At 39.6% G+C, this 19,876-nt stretch overlaps 1 protein-coding gene across 6 annotated transcripts in view; it reads right to left on the reverse strand.

Moving 5' to 3' along the window:
• TLN2 (talin 2) overlaps nucleotides 1-19,876 on the reverse strand; it is a 185,916-nt gene that overhangs the window by 9,677 nt on the left and 156,363 nt on the right. For all 6 annotated transcript variants that reach the window (XM_035899453.1, XM_035899455.1, XM_035899452.1 and 3 more), the window contains 4 exons: nucleotides 17,328-17,513; nucleotides 11,638-11,745; nucleotides 7,788-7,893; nucleotides 4,496-4,620 (listed from right to left, as the gene is read on the reverse strand). In XM_035899453.1, coding sequence (XP_035755346.1) covers nucleotides 4,496-4,620; nucleotides 7,788-7,893; nucleotides 11,638-11,745; nucleotides 17,328-17,513 — 525 coding nt within the window. The remainder of the gene's footprint in view (nucleotides 1-4,495; nucleotides 4,621-7,787; nucleotides 7,894-11,637; nucleotides 11,746-17,327; nucleotides 17,514-19,876) is intronic.

Consider the following 19,876-nt stretch of genomic DNA (forward strand, 5'->3'; position numbering starts at 1 on the left):
GATTTATTCCCCCGCCCTGTACCAAATGGATTTCTTTCCAATTCTGTTGAAATTTGGGTGGTGGGGAAAAGAAACCACACCCTGAGTTTCTCAAACTCCCAAATCCTACATTTCCTGTCACATCACAACTTCTTTTATTTCTGGAAAAAAAGAAAAAAGTTTTTATATTGACAGTTGATCCCTTCTGTGGAGAATGTATTTTTGAAGCAGCCTTTCCACAGCACTCCAGATGTGGAACTTCTGTTGAGTTTTCATCTTTTATAGCAAATCCTTGCTTTCTAGTCCTTCCCTGCAGTTTTCCCTTCAGCATTTGCAGGTATGACATCTAAGGGCTGGATACTCATGTTTGAAATGGGGAAGTAGGCACAATGCTCAGCCAGCGCTCTGGGTATGTTTACCTGCCTGTACTCTTCAAAGAGCATTCCTTAGCAGTAAGGACATGTAGCTGTCCAAGGTTGAACACAGCAAAATGCCCTACAAGAGAAGTAATTCTTCTACTCATTCCCGTTATTAACGAGCACATCCTGAACTGTCTTAAGTTCACGCTCATCAACAATACCCTCACAACATGTGTTAGTTCACAACCTTCATGAACAAAGTTAGGAGCAATGATGTGATACATGGCAGAAAATTTCACCTTATAAGATTTCAGTTACTTGAGAGGGCTACTTGGGTTTCTTTAGAAAACCAGATCTATGAGACAAGTGGTTAGCTGCTTCTCCCTCAAGTAGCCCCTATGAAGATCAGCATCTCTTTCTTCCACAAGCTTAAACTAATAAGCTGTTATTGACTACGCATGGGTATAAATGGATTGGAACATGAAGTCACCAGAACAGACAAACCAAAATTATTAGGCTAAGCTACAAAGTCTGTAGCATGAAATATCCTGAAGACGTTGATTGCACCACTAAAAAAATATATAATTTGAGATGTTTCTGTACCGCATTTTAGACAGTTTTCTATAGAATCTATATTACTAGGGGTAGCACAATAAAGTCAGGGTTAATAGGAGAACAAATGAGCCCCCAATCTCATTGCTAAACAGTAGAAAAAGTTACAAAAGACAAACCATTTTATTTTGAAGCAGCTCTCATCTTCTATTTCATAAAGAGAAAACCAACATGGGTAAGTTACTACACTGAGCCATGGAAAACACAACCATTTCAGTGAAAGGCAGTTCTTGGCACAGCTGCTGCTCACTGTCGGAAAAGGCCCCACACGACTTAAAAGTCCCTCCAAGAGCAAGTCTACTGATAAAGGAGCCCTTCACGTATATATTTTAAATCAGATTAGATTAGGATTCTGCAGGAAGTCTTCTAAACCTGCTTGTGAGTGAATGTACTCCTTCATATTGCCTTCTACTATGTTAAAACCCCCGGAGACAGGGCAGGACACTGTAGGAATATGTTTGATATATAGTTGGATTAAATAACAACCTAATATATCAAACATATCACACAGAGTCCTGCAGAAAAAGGCATCCAGGTTTGATTCATCTTGGGAAAAAAAAAGGACAAACTGCTGAAAGCTAACAGCAGGGAACTCTTATTGGCTATTAAAGACACTTGGTGTTTGAAGGCATAAGCCCGCATAGAAGCATGAAGAGCATACCAACAGAATAGGCTAGGTACAGCAATGCTCTCTGCTGTCGTACCTCATTTACCACATCTTTTTCCTTAAAAGAGTTCTTTTTCCAGTATTAGTGAAGCATGTAGGTTTTATTAGACAAAATGTTTTTCTTCTTCAAAAAAACTACTAATTTTGGCGGGGGTGTTATTTTACAGCCAGTGGCATATTTGCGTAACAGGAGGAGTATGTGGCTGCATTGCAAGACACTTGACCCTCCAAAAATGGAAAACAGAAAGAGTCCACACTCAGGAAAAACATAATTGCATTTAAAGGAATTATGGAGAGCCAAAACTTGCTTAATAAACTATAAAGATCTCATTGCTTCACAGATAATTCCCCACCTTTAACACTGCAATGAGAATCCTGAATAGGTTTTATGTTACAGGGAGGGGTAACAACATCTGCCTAGGAGACTCCTCAAAGCGCTTGCAAGATATAAGCTCAGAAGACAGACAGATGTTAACAGCGTGTCAATGGGGCAGTAGACTAGTGGAATAAGAATTTTAGGAGCACATTCACCAGTAGCCAAACAATGAGGATTTAAGGCAAACAGAATATGCATCATACAATAAAATATGGGCAGCAGTTAGCAGGTCTATATCTTAATAGAAATTGTTCTCTGGGATGATTCCCAATAGTAGAAAATGAAGACATCTCATGCTATTGGTCTCAGTCTAAGACATTGAGGGGGTATGATAGGTGCAAAAATAGGGAGAGGAAACAAGGAAAAGAATTAAAAAATTCAAAAGTATAAAAAAATTAAGATAGTGGAACAAATGAGAAAACACCCTACCTTCAACTATTGATTTTTTTCTTTAGAGGTAATAGACAAACTGGAACACACAAACATGAAAATTTCAAGCCTAAATCACATCACTCCCACTCCCTGCCCCAAAACCAAAAGCTTACCCAAAAATAGAGAATCAGCCACCAATTAATAATGATGAAGATGATAGATTTCCTGCAGGCAGATTATTCTAAAATTACCGACTAAGGACTTCCCTGCAAGTTCACTCGATGATGATTACTGTTAACCAAAGCAGGATATTGGTCTATAGCTGGACCAGCGGTCTCTTCCATTGTAGAAGACAGCTACTATTCCTGCATTTCATAGACTAAGCATAAGAAAAATCAATTGTATCAACCCTCTTACCTAGTCTAGGCATTGACACTATAACACTATGTGTGTTGTCAAAGATGAGCATCGGAAAAGCAGAGCCTGTTCGAAGCAGGAAATCCTACTCTGGGAGGATACAAGCTACAAGTCTTCAGCAGAAAAAGTGGTATTTGAGCCACTCTGTGATCTTCCTAGTATCTTTGATGTGTATTACAATCCATATTGTGAAAGGGATTAAACATCTGAAAAAGGATTGTAAAGGCTGTTTAAATCCCAAATCAAACAGTTGGATATGAATTCCAGTTTCAGAAAATTACAAATAAACAGACCAATAAATCACAGGCAGACTGGATACTCAAATTAACATGTTAAATGAGGAGCAGGTGTGAGATCTGTATTCACTGGGAAATTACAATGACCCTGGAGTGGTTTAGATGTTGGAAGGAAACCGCTCCATGGTTACTAAGCAACACACATATGCTATTGTGCAGCGATTGTATAGAAAAGGTGATGGAGGACTCTTCCTCTCCTCCGACTCAGCCTGTGTCCTCTGCTCTGTAGAATCTCATTATAAAAGACCATTTTTCTTTATAAACAAAATGGATGTACTTGTTAAAAAATGCAGGACAAAGAGCATTTCTTTTTCATGAGCTAATTTATTGCCATCACTAAGCAGGGGGGGCGGGTGGGTGGGAAGTCCTCAAAGAGTGAACCTACCAAGAACTATTTCATCTGATGTTCCTGAATGACAGAATACCAGCCGGCACCAAAACCAATCATCCAACACTGAATGTTCTGGAGGCCCTGCTTTTTAGAAAGCCTTCTCATTAGCTTTACTTAGAAAACAGTTTTGCATCTACAAAGCAGCATAAACAGGGAAATAGATACATAGTCCTTTCCTGAAGTCAATTACACAAAGCATGATTTTCATTTTAAAGAGATGCAGTTTTTGGCAACATAGTAATTTCTTCTAAAACCTGCCTGTTATTCCGCACTAGGCAAAAGGTAGCAATTCTCTGTGATGCAGTCTTTTGAGCTATGCATACAACCAGAAGCAACAACCGTTCCATATACTCCCTCTGTACCATGCATGAAAATACTTGGCTTAATTTTATATAATATATTCAGAGACACGTTTGAAATGACCTGGCAACATGCAACACTGCTTGCTTTCATAATGAACTGTAATTTATTTTCCTTCAGGAAAATTAAATAGAAATGGTCATACCACATATCTGATTTGATACTGAAGCAGCTACTCTTTTAGCATGGCATAAAATGCTATGATTTTAATCTTCGAAATCCTGAAGGTCTTTTGCATTCTGCTGAATGCCTTCTGTGTTGCTGCTGCATTCTCCTGCTATACTACACACATTCAGATGAGAACAAAGGGTCTTCAAAGGAAAGCAAGTGTGAATGACTTTTCACAACAGTAAAGTGTGTTTGGAAACAGAAAAGTAAACCAACAGTAATGATACTGTAACTCTTAAAAGCATTTCTAACATTTGGCTTTTCTTCCTTTGCTTGCTCTTGACTGGTGCTTGACTCACTCCCTGAAAAGCACCTTTTTTACCCTCTTCTTTCAGGGGTAAGTCCCATCCAGTGCAGTGTCTAGTGGCACTGAGACTGATTCAAGGTTTGATTGTTTATACCATTATTGTGGACAGTAACAAAGTATACACCGATATATGGGCTATATGCATCTTCTGCTTTATTAACTTCAAAGAAACAATGGGGATGGACACTCACCTTTGGCTTGGCTCTTGGTTTCAGCTGCTCTAACTTCTTTGCTGCAGCCTCAATTGATGCTGCAGCCCCTAGGAGCTCTGTCTCTGCAATGACTGTTGGGTCTTCTGGATCCACCCACTCTGTCCCTGAAATTAATGGAGACGAAGACAATAACTTCAGTGCCACTGTCAGCTGCCATTCAAACAGGATGGTTTACAATCACACTTCAAGTGTCAAATACGGAATGCGCATCGTAGAAAGCTTATTTTAGTACCGCAACGGCATAAAACCATGATAGTTCATGCCACTGAGAGCAAAATTTAAGTTAGTAGGATTATTCTGTTATGAAAGTAACTGAATTAAGAACTGTGTAAGCAAAGCAGCTTCAAAAGGGATACTGTCTATACTGGCAACAAAATAGCTGTCACTCAACTTTCATTTATCAGAGCTCTTACTAAGATGGTTTCTAACTTGACCAAGTTGTAAGGTACATTGAGAGGTCTGACAGAATGGTAAAAAGAGGGCAAGTTATAGACAACAGATAATTATCTCCAGCACAGTTTTCAGAGTCTTTTTTTGGGTTAGAGATGAAGCTAGTATTGACTGAAGAAAGCATGTTTTTGGCAGTGGGTTTCTAGCAGCAATGCAGAGAAGGCCAAAGCAGTTTTTGTAACATATCCAAAGGTCAAGTTTTGGGTTTGTTTTGGGGTTTTTTGGGTTTTTTTTGGTTGAGATTTTGCCATTTCTTTTGGCTCAAAGAAATTTTGTAGGTCCACAAAATGAAGGCTGGAGGGGATCTCAGATTTTTGGAGGTTCTCAGTGCATTATTATTTTCAATTTCACATTATTCTCTGGATGACAAGATTCAGAAAGCATCCATGTTCTGGACTGAGGGAAGCAATGAAACAGCCACAAGGAAAATCAGATGGAGAGAGAAAAGGAAACCAGAAATAAAACTTTTAAGTTCATAACTACTAAATGGCAAGGGGAAGAAGTGGTGTCACAGATGGACACAGAAAAGGATGGGAAGCAGCGTACACCAGGCAAGGGAAGACTAAGCTAGAATGAAAAAAAACAAAGGGAAAAAAAAAAAAATCTCTTAAAGCCTTGTTAAACTTATTGAAACTGGATCATAAAGTTTGGGTGAACCTACTAGTAAAATATCAACTAAAACATTAATTGTTATTAAGGAAGAGTGACAGAGAAGAAGGATACTGGCACTTTGCATCAGGAATAGCATAAGCTGTGTCTGATTTCATCAAACATCAAAGGAAATAACCTTGAATGCTTATGGATCAACATGGCACCAGCTGAAGAACGAGGCAGTTTCTGTTGTGGATGCCCAAATCACATGAGAATAAAAAATGACTGGCTCCTATTTATGATATGCTAGGAGAAGGCTGAAGTACATGGTACTGTAATCCTAGTGAGCTACGTTTCATGCTGCTAAACCCTATATAGTATGTATATACATATTTTATATCAAGTATCAAAACATTACCAAAGACAATTTCTCAGCTTAAATGGTATACAAGATAAAGGAATTGTATGTTAAACCCTGATATTAGCAGATAAGCAGGGAAAAAAACCCAATTTTTGATACAGGCAGCATGTAGAACCACAGCCAAAACCAAAACTTGTAAAATGTAGCAGTTCCTCTTCAAAAAAAGGCATTTCACAAAGGTGAAAACATTTACGTGCTGAATTGGTTAGGAGACAATTTTATGATGTATCTATAAATGAAAATCAAGAATTAAAACTGGGAATGGCTAAAAAACATTTTACTTTCCACAAAAAAGCTTCTGAAGTGAATTTTTAAAAATCCCCTACAGGCAGTAAGTGAAAAAATAATTTAAAAGTGAATTTTTATTTTAATGAATATGAATTAAAATTTAAAAACTATTAGAAGTTAATAAATGTCTCCAAAGATGAGGACAATAAAAAGATTTTTTAAAAGCATTTATAGAATAGAAAAATTCTGATATTGGCTTGGCTTCTTAGTGAATGAAAACATAAGAAAGAGTGCAGAAAAGGCTGAAGAACTCAATAAATTTACCTGAGCAGGGAAAAAGCATAATGTTGATCACTGTTATATGAAACAGAGTAACTATATTAAGACAGAGAAAAAAAAAAAAACATAAGAAAATAATATGGGATTCCCATATATGAAAAGTGTTTAGCCAGGATTCTTTTCCAAAGAATGTGTACCGATAAACCAGGAAATAACTGAGGAAAACCTGCAATGTATATTACACAGAATATCAGAAAAATGAGTATAGTGTTCTCTGGCCTAGCTTAGGAAAGAATGGTTGAATTTACTAAAAGCCTTTGTTGGCGGGGGGAGAGGAGGGGGTGGCAGAATTAAAGTTTTATAATGCTTTATTAAAAATATTTTACTGTAGCATTCTATTACCTATGAGATTAGAATGCTCATATGCCTTTCTGATGGCTGTGAAGATTTCTTTAGATTGAAATTCCCAGTAAATCTGGCAGTAGATGTGCTTCAGCAGTAGTGGTCTCATATTTAACAACACCACCCTTAATATGTATTCACCTCATTTAAAATGCAGAATGTTAGAACTGTTGTCCTAAGAGTTCACATGCATCACTGCATAAAAATTTTAGTAAGGAAGTCAGTATCTGAGAAAAATATCACTCATCTGTTATAAGAACAGTAAACTTCTGCTAAGCAATGGAATTAATTGCTTACTTCAGTGCTGAATTTGTATTATTTTCTCAAGTCTCATTGTTTGATTAACACACTTTGTTGGGCAGGACCTAGACAGAGGGGCTGTAAGCACTACAGATCTAAAACTGACATCATTGCTAGAGGTTGAGTGTTAATTCAGTAAGATGATGCTATTCCCTTTTATTTGAAGTTGGAAAGCAACTATCGCTGCAAAGCAAAGGACTTATCCTGATTGAACAAACATGAGTGTAAGGAAAGGAACCAGCCATCCAATGACAACTCAGCCACCAGTTCAAGAGGAGCAATACTGTATTTTGTTTTCTGCTATTGTGGCTCTTGACTGCTCTGCTTGATGTTCCACCTTCAAAGGCCACGTGATTTACAGATGACTTATAACCGATCATATGAAGTGGAAGAGGGTCAAATAGACATGTTTACCACACTGTGAGCAAGTGAATACCAGCAGAGAAATTAAAAGAATGGAAGTAGGTGGTACCAAGGCACCGAGAACATACTAAAAGTGCATTTGTTAGTTTTTGGTTTTGTTTTAAACTACAGAAATGACAGGTCATCATCTCTGGAGTAAAAAGCACACTGTACTGGTAGCCAGGCTGCCCAACACACCTTTCATTGCTTCTGCTGATTGGATGAGCTCTGTAACAGCACCAGCAACCCGCTTGGAGAAAGAGGCCAACTGATGCTTTAGTTCTGGAGTTGGCTTTTGAAGAATCTAGAGAAAAAGATAAAATGTAATAATGCGTATTAGTAAGGATTCCAGAGAACGCTGGAATACCCCCAAGGCACATTAGTGAAATATTTATTTTATACAGCAATCAGCTGAGAGAAAACATGAGTCCAGTGAGAGAAATACAATTGTCAATGAATCACTAGGAGCAAAGGCTTACACTGCAACATCTGATGCATTTCTACAGGAACTGACAATACTGTCTGGAAGTTCCCAGTACTAAAACTAGGACAGAATTCTCCAAAACAGAGGTGCATGTGTGAGTATGTGGAAGGAACATGCAGTTTTAGTGCTCCATTCTCAGGTATTATAGTCATTATATGTACACATCAGGCTTAGTCTTTCTAAACTGCTGGAGAGGAGACGATTTTCTAGTATTAACAAACTTGTTGGTCACTATTTCTAAGAAACAGAATTAGAGAGTTCCGTAAGCTAGCACTAGTTGCCTGTTCTGGAAAAAAATCAGCAATGGTGAACGCAATGGAGATGCCAGCCCTGGGCAAGGCCCTTAAACAGAAGGGAAAGACACACACCTCTGAGCTAAATTTGCATCAAGTATTAAACCGTGCTTCTTCAAATGGAAAACAGTCAGACATTCGGGCAGTGAAGTTGAATTCTTCCCCCAAACAGGAATAAAGTTTGCATTTTTAATTACTATTTTATAAGGAGAAAAAAAAGATAAGTTCTGGAAATTCATGTATACTCAAAAACTACTTCTGAGAGGAGAGTGACAGATACAGAGATTTAAGAGCAAAACAACAAGAGGTTGAGTCACATTCAGGTGTGCATTTTCTTATTGTTTTTGAAAACTCCTGCTCAAAGCAGCTCTGAAAACTAGGTACACATTGAAAATACTTTTTATCTTTTTGTAAGTGTGTTTCCTATTTTGCAGTCAAATGCCTAACCCCTCACTTTGACAGAATAAGCTAAACTGAATTGTTCTCTTAACTTTGGTGAGAGCTCTGCCACTTGAGGAATTCTCTCTCTCTGGAACTGCCATGTCAAAATATGGGTGGTCTCCTGCTTCCTAAGGATGATCTTTAGTCAACTAGTTTCCATAATAAACAGAAGCAAACGAATCCTCGATAGCTAAACAGTCTGCAATGCTAGCAAAATGGAACAACACAGTTATAACCAAGGTTTATACACTGCATAATCCCTTAGTATGGCAGAAATTGAGCATTGAGCATCTCAAGGGTTATCTTCCCATACAAGCAAAAATGTCCAAAAATACACAAATGTGGTCAGACTATAGCAGAGAATGACATTTTCTGCTCCAGCAACTGTGACACTAGTGCTATATATAATAGTGGTGACACTGTTGGAATTGAACAAGTGGATGCAAATTTTACAATTAGGTGGTTTACAAACTGCATTGTTTTAAAGCTGATTTAGAACTCACAGCAGGTTCTCATCCCCTGGAGAGTCATGTACAGGCATGGCACGAGAACAACAAAAGCTTCAGATTTCCCCTCAACTCAGTATGCATCAATACTGACCGAGATGGAGCACATGAATATGTAGGAGGGCAGCTCAGTCTTTAACCTTGCTAAGAATACAACTTACAAGTTGTTTTATACTAATTTATGCATGCCCAACAGCTTTAATTAGCGTGTTCCTGTGCCCTACCCCTAGCTAGGTGATTAGAGGAATATTCCTTTGAGGAATCAAGTCAGTTTTGTGCCACTTGCCCAATGCAACCTCTGCACAAGTCAATACACTGGCTTAAGATATCTTAGATACCACATCTGACAGCTCTTGCACCTAAAAAGTATCATCTTCAAAAAAAGACGGCTCCTTGGCATGCCTGTGTTGAGACACCCGTGCAATCATCCCTAGCCTGACTACCAAGGGCATGACTGAACTTACTAACAATTGTATCACAAGGTGCCATGTGGACTAATTAGAGATTTCTAATCTGAGATGATCCGCATTTCTGGAAGTTATAAATTAAATGAGATGGTAGGCTTAGGGGTTCTAAACTACCAGAGTAACAGGGATCAGGAAGCAACGGGACTGCTTGATGCTGAAACCATCTTGCTATAGTTTTCTTTTATCTGAGCAAAACAAATCTGAGCTAGGATGTTAAGTTAGCAAGATTGCATATGGCAGGAGAACAGCTCAGGTAACCACAGAACAAGTAAACAAATCACTTGGATTACATCTAGACTGTGTCTCTGCCACAACTCCCAAGAGTTAGAACTCAGGGGAAAGAGGGCAAAAGTCCCTAGAGCAAAAAGTCTACTTGGTTCAGTGCTCCTCTGAAAGTGATCTTTTTTCCATCTACTTTCCAGATCCCGTTTACATTTATGGAGCACAGCATGGATGTATTACATGCATATGTGACTAGTTCTAGACAGACTTCAGCAAAGAGTCACAATGGAGTTACCATTCCATACATCTTTTTTGCCATGCAGGCCTTATGCTCTTCAATCGTGGTTGTAATCTGGGTCATTCTCATTTTTTTTAAGGCAGTAAACATTGCGGGGGGGAATTTTCTCATGGCTTTAGAGCCCTGGAAGTAAAGCAGCTTGAGGTAAGAAAGGCCTGTTCTGCTTTTTTGGAGGAACAGGTCTTTCTTACCTTAAGCTTCTTCACTTAACCAGAGAAAGAAAAATAAAATGAGCAAAAATTGACTCAAGTCCTTGGTCTGTTCTGACATATAGTTTGAAACAAGTACTATGAGTTCGGGAGACCAAGTCTGAAAAATTCCCTGAAGTACTTCTAAACTAAAAACGGATCACACATCTAATGCTAAATTACTTGCTCCTATGCAGCTCTAGGAATTACATTAACAAGTTCAATCTTTCTTGAACTATTTTTCCTGCTAGTGGCAAGCATAACTGTGACTTGACTTCTATGTTACATATATTTCAACGTGTTGATGTAAATGATTAGACACACTGTATTCTCAGCAGTAAAGCTGACTTGGACTTGCTAATCTGAAGCTAGTGGCTGCAAATTTCAGTTTCAGAGACTTTAATATGTCAGCTTAAAGCTACTTAGATGAAATCTCTGGGCATCCATGAAGCTGATTGCTGATTTAAGTCACCTCCAGAAACTTCAGTATCTCACAAATGTTAGATCAAACACACATTATTGCTTCCTACAAACGTAATAACAACAGACGAACTATATATTATGTGATAATTATGCATGGTCAAGAAAAACCAACTGACAGCAGGATTCATGAGTGTGGATTTTAGTGGAGAAGTTTTAGATGGAGCTTTGAGGTTGTTATGTTTGGCACGAGTTGGAGAGCTCTTTGTGAGGCAGTGCTGTCTTGGGGTTTTCGGATGGCATTGAGCAGGTACCTCTTATTTTCCTGGAATCAGGACTCCAAAAGGCATGTAAAAGTGCTTTTATAAAGATTATGTAACCTCTTTGGGCTGGGGGACAGGAGCGTGCCTAATATGTCTAATGCTTACAGTGGTCTCAAAAGAATACTGAAGAGATTTTAATTTCTTTGTTGAGGACCATTTTTAGGTCAGGACCCATACTGCCTCCAAATCTAATCCAGAATGCAGTCCCATTTAAGTGCTTCCAGTCTTCCTTCTGTTCTTGCAGTTTGAGCAGTTTACTTTAGCTTGCTTTTCCTGAATAACAAACCTCTTCATAATCTTGTGACAAACTGATAAAAACATGTCACTAGCAGCCATTGTAGAAAGAGGTCAGAGAGATTATTCTCCTTGGAAGGGATCCACTATGCGCATGCAGACGACTCCTTACCAGGAGAACGTGTTCCAGGAGTTCCAAGTATCCCAGTGTACATTCTGTTCCAAAGCGCAGGGCTCGCTCTCGAACTTCTTCACTCACATCTGGGTGATACGATGCTTGCTGAGGAGGCAAAATAACATTACATACCCCAAAACTGCTCCCACAAGAAGAGGTCAACACAAAGAAGATAGGGGAAAGAGAAGGGAAGGGGTTTTTCATAATGTGCAAATGACATTTGAGGTTGAGGGCCAGCCATCTCTATTGTAAAGGTGTAACCAAACTGTGCTCAAAGAGCAGCAGAGCTCCAGTTCTGAGGATGGCATTGGGTACGCTTTTCCTTTTATCAGCACATCCTCCGGTCTGGGTGTGCATCTGCAGTCTTTCTTACTGTCCCTCCTTAGATACTGTCAGCAGTACATTCCTTCTCTATTCTGGGAGATAAAGATAATAGTTTGTTCCTTACAGAAAGCCTTGCAGACGACAGATGAAAAGTGCCACAGAAGTGCCAGGATATCATTATTCTACATGAGAGAGACAAAACCCAAACCAACCAACCCACTCACCCAAAGAAGCGTTAGCTGCTTTTTGTTATCTGGTAGCACCATGTAAGTAAAAGCTTATTAATGGCTTCGGTTTGACATAGGGATTTAACACAGCAATAGGCAGTGCTGGAACCATCTGTTTAAGTACAGAGAAGCAGCAGCAGAGTCAGTTCGTTGACTTCTTAAGGATTTCCACTAAGTACAATGTCTGATATCTGACATAAGCCTGACTAATTCAACCATTTTAATAAAAAGTGAAAACTGCAGCCTCTTCAAGCCTTATATTTTCTAAAATAAACTTCTAGGGAACTTCTTTATTGAACAGAAGTGCTAGTTGTTGGCAAGTGAAACTTCCTAAAAATCTTAACAATTAGCATTTCCTCTCACAGAACAGCTCCTTCCACCCCTGCAAGCCTCACATCTTCCACTGGGATGGGGGATTATCTCACTGCTCACTTATTTTGAGCCCTTCCTGCAACCCTGCAAACGCTGTTGTCAGCTGGGCCCGGAGCTAGTCTATGGGCTCCCTCTGCCGGGAAGTTCAAGATCAGCAGAGCACAAAAACGGCTCTCGCTGGCCACCTTCCCCTCTTCATCTTGTCAACAAATAACCTGAAGGGAAAGGAGATGGGAGGAAACAGGTCAGGATTTTCCTGATCTTCAGCATACTTCAAACAAGCTTCAGAAGCCCAAAAAATCCAGAACAGCTTCTTTTTCATTTTCAAACAGGGCAGAAGGATCCCCCAAGTGTTTCACATGAATACATTGTAAGCACCCTAATATGCCTCTTCCGCACTTTAATATTATTGTTACACATGCAATTAGAGCAAACATCTGTAGGAGAGAAATACAAACTTCCTTTTATGCTTTGCATACATAGCAAAGACTAATATCAGAATATTTTGGGAGCATTTTTAAGGTTCAGTGAGTCTTAAAACAAACCATGTATTTCACAGCAGACTAAAGAGGTAATAAAATCATTTAAGGAAGGCATTTTTGTAACCCAGAAACATCCCACTACATCAGTTAGGACTTGCAAGAGAAATATTTACTTCAGACTTGCACAGAAAGCCTGCCGAAGCATCTCAAACTGAAACACATGTCCAAAGAACCAGAATACACATTTATTTCCTCATGCCGAGGCTTTTCTTCATGTGCTTTCAAAACAGTAAGGCAGCAAGCACCTGCTTGACTCCAGTACTACAACTTTGAGCCCGTGAGCACTGATGAATAACTTGTGGAGGTAAAATATATGAGATAGAGTCAAAAAATCAGTGCTGTTTGAAGGAACCTTGAGAATTCACTTAGTCCAACCTCCTGCCTATAGCTGGGTCAACATTAAATTCAGATCACTTAGGTCTCTGATAATCTCCAAAATGGAGATTTCATATCCTCTTTAGGGCCCTGTCCCAATGCTTAATTATCCCCACAGTGGAATAATTGGAAGTTCCTAGGTTTCAATTTTTGACCCTTGTGTTTTGTTCCCCTGCCATGCACCTCAAGTAAATATCCTGACGCTGCCTCCTCTCGGCAATCTCCCAGTAGGTTTTAAAGGGCTGCTGTGAGGTCCCCCAAAGTCGTCTCTTCTCCGGGCTGAACAGGCAGTTCTTCAGAGTCTCCTCACAGTGCCCGTGCTCCAGCCCCAATGGCCTGGGTGGGCTCTGCTGAGCTCACTCCTGTTTAATCACTTCCTTTCTTCTTTTGGGGAGCCCAAAACCAGACACGGTATCCTAGATGCAGTCTAATGAGTGCTGAGAAAAGGCGAGTAATCATTTCCCTCATTCTACTGGCTATGTAACCATCTAAGTCATTACTCCAGTTATTTTCTATGCTTTTGACTGACCTTTTGTACCTGTTTCCTTTCCACCAACAATAATTAAAAATAGTGATATTATGCACAGGTTACTTACTGCATAGTCAGTATTTTATACACATAGGTAATAAAGACAGAAATTGTTATTATCTTTGGGCCTGCTCTAACTGTCAGTAAACGTAATTACAGTGTTTTCACTGACTTTAATGAGAGTTGTCTTGGTTCGTTATATCCCGCAGTAATCAACCTCATGGTCTTTTGAAATGGCATCTACTTATAAGCATGGAATTAGTAATAAGCACCGTAAATTCATGTATAGCAGAGCAAGCACAAGCATATATATAACTGCTAATAAGTCAAATCTCTTATACTACTTGCCTTAGGCAGCTGGCAATGGACTAGAACTTGAATTTAAATTCCTGACACCAGGGAAGCCTGAGCTATGTTCTATACAGTTCTACCATAGATCATATACACACACTTTTGTCTTAGGCCAAAGGACAACAAAATCTGATTATTTGTCAGTGCTTACCGTACAGACTACCTTAATCACACTGGAAACCCCTCCAGTATTTGTCAAATATCACAAAAACCATGCTGCACTGCATTGCACAGCTTTTACAGCACAGCGAGGCTAAGACTGCTGGTTTCTAGCCCTAAAATTCAGTGGATGGGGCTTATCAAGGAAATGCCATGTACACTTGTGGTGGGTTGACCATGGTGGGATGCCAGGTGCCCACTGGAGCCGTTCTATCACTGCCCTCCTCAGCTGGACAGGGGAGAGTGGAGATAAGGACAGGGAGAGAGTATTCACCAACTACTGCCACAGGCAAAACAGACTCAACTTGGGGAAATTAGTTTAATTTATTACCAAACAAATCAGAGTAAGGTAATGCGAAAATAAAAACTAAACCTTAAAACACCTTTCTCCCACCACTCCCTTCTTCCTGGGCTTAACTTTACTCCTGATTTCTCTACCTCCTCCCCGCCAGTGGTGGACGTGGAATGAGGGTTGAGGTCAGTTCATCACACATCAACTCTGCCATTCCTTCCTCCTCAGGAGGAGGACTCCTCACACTCCTTCCCTGCTTCAGCGTGGGGTCCCACCCATGGGAGACAGCCCTCCATGAGCTTCTCTTCTGCAGGGCTATTTCATATATTCTCACTTTTCTCTCCAGCTGCAGTTACACAGTTTGGCTTTTTTTCTCCTTTTTAAATATGTTATCACAGATATGCTACCACCATCGCTGATGGGTTCGGCCTTGGCCAGTGGCAGGTCCCTCTTGGAGCCGGCTGGCATTGGCTCTATCAGACATAGGGGAAGCTTCTGGCAGCTTCTCACAGAAGCCACCCCTGTAGCCCCCCTGCTACCAAAACCTTGCCACACAAACCCAATACAACAGTAATCAATTTGTAGAAATTAATAGCATAGGATTTCTAAGTCTCTGAGCAAAATTTGTAGAAACAGGATTTTCTAAATAGTCTGGTACAAACTGTATGTCTAAAAGCTTTGTTAAATGACAGGGCTATTTTGTCACACATTTTAGATGGTGCATTAGTATACCTGGGGACTTTTATTCCAGTTTGCCCAATAATCATTCTTGATTTTAAGAAAGCTAGACAAGATAAAACTAGATCTTACTCCTTGTCAGTGTATCATTACATGCAAGTAAAATGATTCCCAGCCATTTTCCTTCTGTAGATTGCTTTCTTTGTGAAGGTAAATCCCTGGGAGCTTACGAATGCTTTTCCAGCATCCCAGACCTCTATTGTGCGGTTTGCAGGAAGTTTCATCTGATCAGCCACTTGCAATGCATGAGTTAGAAACCATGAAATTAACTGGGAGAAAAATGTAAACAATGTTCATAATTAAATGTTCAAAATTACCTATCGAGCTGTATATTGTGTATGTGAGAGTGTTGATAACATTTTTGGAAACAGAGGATTCTGCTCCTGAGAATTTGCTGCCTGTTTGAAGAGACTGCAACAAAAATGTATCTGCACTGCACTTGCAAATGACAAAGGATGTTGAGGGCACCTCAGCACCTGAAATTCATGCCTGAATTGATTTGTCAGTGTTGCACAACTAGGAACTGCTCTTAGCCCCCCTTAGATACAATCCAGTTAATTGAAACTTCCAATCATAGAATCACTTTGGTTGGAAAAGACCTTTAAGATCATCGAGTCCAAGACATATTAGGCTACGGTAGTTCTCACATAAGTAGCACAGTTATTTGATTTTCCCAAGGAAATTAGAGCTGCTTTGTTTTGCTAACCTTCGGAGTTTATGGAGAAGACAGAATCAAAATTTGAAGCACGCAGAGCAGTCAAAAACTGTCAGACACTAAAAAACCTGTCAGAAAACTAAGTCAAAATGAAAAGTTTCCTTCAATGGTTTTCTATAAATCCAGTTTGAAGTTATACTAGAACTTACACTTTTGCACAAGGATCATTTTAAAAACAAAATTAACCCTTCCACCTGGCCAGTATTAGGCTAAAAATTAACCTGGGACTGCTGCAGATAGTTAGGATTTGACCAAATACTGAAAATCAGACACCTCTCAGAGAGCGCCATTATTTTACTGTCATCTTCCATACATGTAAAGGTAAAAGTAAATAAATATCATTTACAGGCAAAGGCACTTGTGTTACTACTGAAGACCAGAAGGAATGAGATCTTTAAAATCTGTTTTGGTTTTGGTTTTTTTTTTTGTTTTTTTTTTTTTAATTTATGCTGAAGATCTTTTTTACCATCAGAACAAAGCCAAATGGCTTAATAGCCATTTATGACACATACTTTCCTCCCAGTTTTACAGGTTAGTTCTTGAAAGTTGTCTAGCTCAAGCGAGTGTAGAAAACCGAGTACCAGTGTTTTTAGTGCAAAGGCAAAACATGCTTTTGAAAAGCACAGAAGAAATTGAACAAACAGAAGAAATTGAGTTTGGTGAGGGGGAAAGGACTGCTAAAAATAGACCTGAGCGATTCCTTTCACCATTCCTATTTGTGACCATAGGATTATTCATATATTCTACTACTTGCATAGATTGTTTGTCTTCCAGTTTAATAGAAGGCTGAAAACTAGGAAATTTTAGGTCAAATAAAACTTCTAATTTTCACAATGAGAAAATATTCAGTATTAATGCTCCTTCTTTTTTTGTGCGTAGCACAGAAAATCCTTTCTGAGAGAAACATTCTCTTAAGATTACCATAACCATTGACTTTTTCATCTGAGAAGTAGAGCATTAATACAATTAACAAAACTGAACAGAAACTATAACATTCAAAGGATTCAGAGACATACACACAAAAAAAGAAAAATTAGTTTTAGGTAAGGAAGGGAATCTTTACCTTACAAGCTGTTAGCATGTCAGCTACTGCTTTGCGGCTCAGATTTGCTGTAGCAATCACATCCTCCTGTCTGCATGAGTTCCCAGCTGCAACAGCTTTGGCAGTTGCCATGGTGATTCCTTTCGTCATCCGGATTGATTCTTCAGGTGATGATGTCTTTTCTGGAACCTCGCTTGACTGAAACACCTAAAAGTGAAAGCAGAAGGAAAGCCTGATACCATTCAAGTCAGAGCAGAACAACCATGAGAAAGAGACAGGAACTGGAAGCAGCCTTCAGACAGGAGGAAATTAGAAACTTATTTGGAGTACTTTAATATCATTCTTGCTTGCCATGAGCCTGGTCCTGATAAGCCTGTTCAGGCAGCAGAGAGAAACAGCAAGCTGAGGGAAGCATACAAAAAATATTAACCCATTCATCTCACCTGCCATTTAAGTACCTGGATGACAGTTTGTTGCAGACAGCTGTTCAGAGTGTTACAGGATCAAAAGAATTACTATTCCTGTCATTATCTTCCGTCTTTCATCCTGACTGCTGCTTAGGCTGGTCTAACTCACATGAGGAGATCCTTCCCCTGCAAAGGTTGGGCCCTATCTCAAGCCCTTGTTGATAGCACAGTGCAGGACAGACCGAGAACATCACTAAAATATTAAAATGTCTCTTAAAAACATGGAGGTGGAGCATTGTCTCCTACATTATACTTAGTCTACCCTAGAAACCTAAAGATACAATTTTGCAGGGTGAATTATGTGAAAATAGTTCAAATTATCTGACAGTACACACTACTCTTCTGAATGCTGGCATACATGAACTGTGGCAAGATGTAGGTAATAAAAGCTGGGTAACCTTACTTTTACCTTCTATTTCCTTTTCCCAAGCTTTAGTCTGTATTTACTTACCATTTTTTCACTGTGCAGGGGCAACTCAGAGTGCACAGGAGAGGTTTCTTGACTATGCATAGTGCAACCTAAGCAGGCTAGAGGTTATAGAATGCAAATGTCTGGAGAAAAATGAGCCTGGTCTATCCCGTGTTCCCAGTTCATCAGTTTTTCACTTTCTCTCTCCAGAAATTGAAGTTATGTTAAAAAATAAAGTCTAGTTAAATATGTGACGGGCATCCCTCAACGTTGCTCAGATTCAGTCCCTGGAATTCCAAGGCCAGCTTGATGCATTTTCTTGAGGACATACATGCCATCCTCGGTTCCGCTCAACCCTCCCTAGTACTCTACTTCTCTCCCCATGAAAGAGATGATACCACCACCACCACCACAGACCCATTCCTTAGTAATTCTCTCTCTCAAAAAAAAAAAAAAAAAAAAAAGAAGAGGAAGAACATTTCAAAGAGATCCCAACCAGACTGAGAAAGCAGATGCGATAACACACAGTCCTTCAATGACAGATCTGGACAGGTTTTAGATCAGAGTTATGGGAAGGAAAGTAACTTAGCCAGGCTTTCATGAGGATACACGACAGTAGCGTGCACTAGATATCATATGAAATATTCCTGATAAGGAACTCAATCAGGAGTTTTTACCACTGCTAACACTGTATGAACTCCAAACAACTACATACACATATTTAAAAAAAAAAATTAAAATAGACAAGAGTTATTTCTTCATTACATCAGCATTTCTCACACACCAAAACATAGGTGTTTTATGGAGACCACTTTGACAAGGCAAAACTGTGCCTGTGCCATTACAGTGTAAGAATTGCTAATCCACAGGCTATACAACAAGATATATTCTGCTGTATAGTCTGTATCTATAGGGCTTTTGTAAAAATGGGCTGTAAGTAAAGCAAGGAAAAAAATAGGCTTTTTCACAAGCACGCAGGCATTAATGTCACTGACTAGTGTACTAATAAAAAAAAAATAACTGAAATCTTCAGCTGGAGGCTACACTTATTTCTCAAAGAGGAAGAAAAACAATTGTTGTGGTCTAACACCTAATTTGGGAGAGAATTCCATGCTATTGTTAATGCCTGCTCAGACAGAACATCAGGTAGTTGGCTATGTATCACTGGTAGTATCATTTCATAATAAAGGAAAAACAGAAACAAGATTAACCTGCAGATGCAATATGGCTGTGATACTGCACAGATTCACCAAGGGGAAATCATGCCTGACCAATCTGATAGCCTTCTATGATGGCATGACCAGCTGGGTAGACGAGGGGAGAGCGGTGGATGTTGTCTACCTTGACTTCAGCAAGGCTTTTGACACTGTTTCCCATAACACCCTCATTGGGAAGCTCAAGAAGTATGGGTTGGATGAGTGGACAGTGAGGTGGATTGGGAACTGGCTGAATGGCAGGGCTCAGAGGGTTCTGATCGGCGGGGCAGAGTCCAGATGGAGGCCGGTAGCTAGTGGAGTTCCCCAGGGCTCGGTACTCGGCCCAGTCTTGTTCAACTTGTTCATCAATGACCTGGACGAGGGGACGGAGTGTACCATCAGCAAGTTTGCTGACGACACAAAACTGGGAGGAGTGGCTGATACGCTGGAAGGCTGCGCTGCCATTCAGCGGGACCTGGACAGACTGGAGAGCTGGGC

Source organism: Egretta garzetta, unplaced genomic scaffold (assembly GCF_000687185.1).
Source record: "Egretta garzetta isolate BGI_Z169 unplaced genomic scaffold, ASM68718v1 scaffold287, whole genome shotgun sequence".
Taxonomy (NCBI): domain Eukaryota; kingdom Metazoa; phylum Chordata; class Aves; order Pelecaniformes; family Ardeidae; genus Egretta; species Egretta garzetta.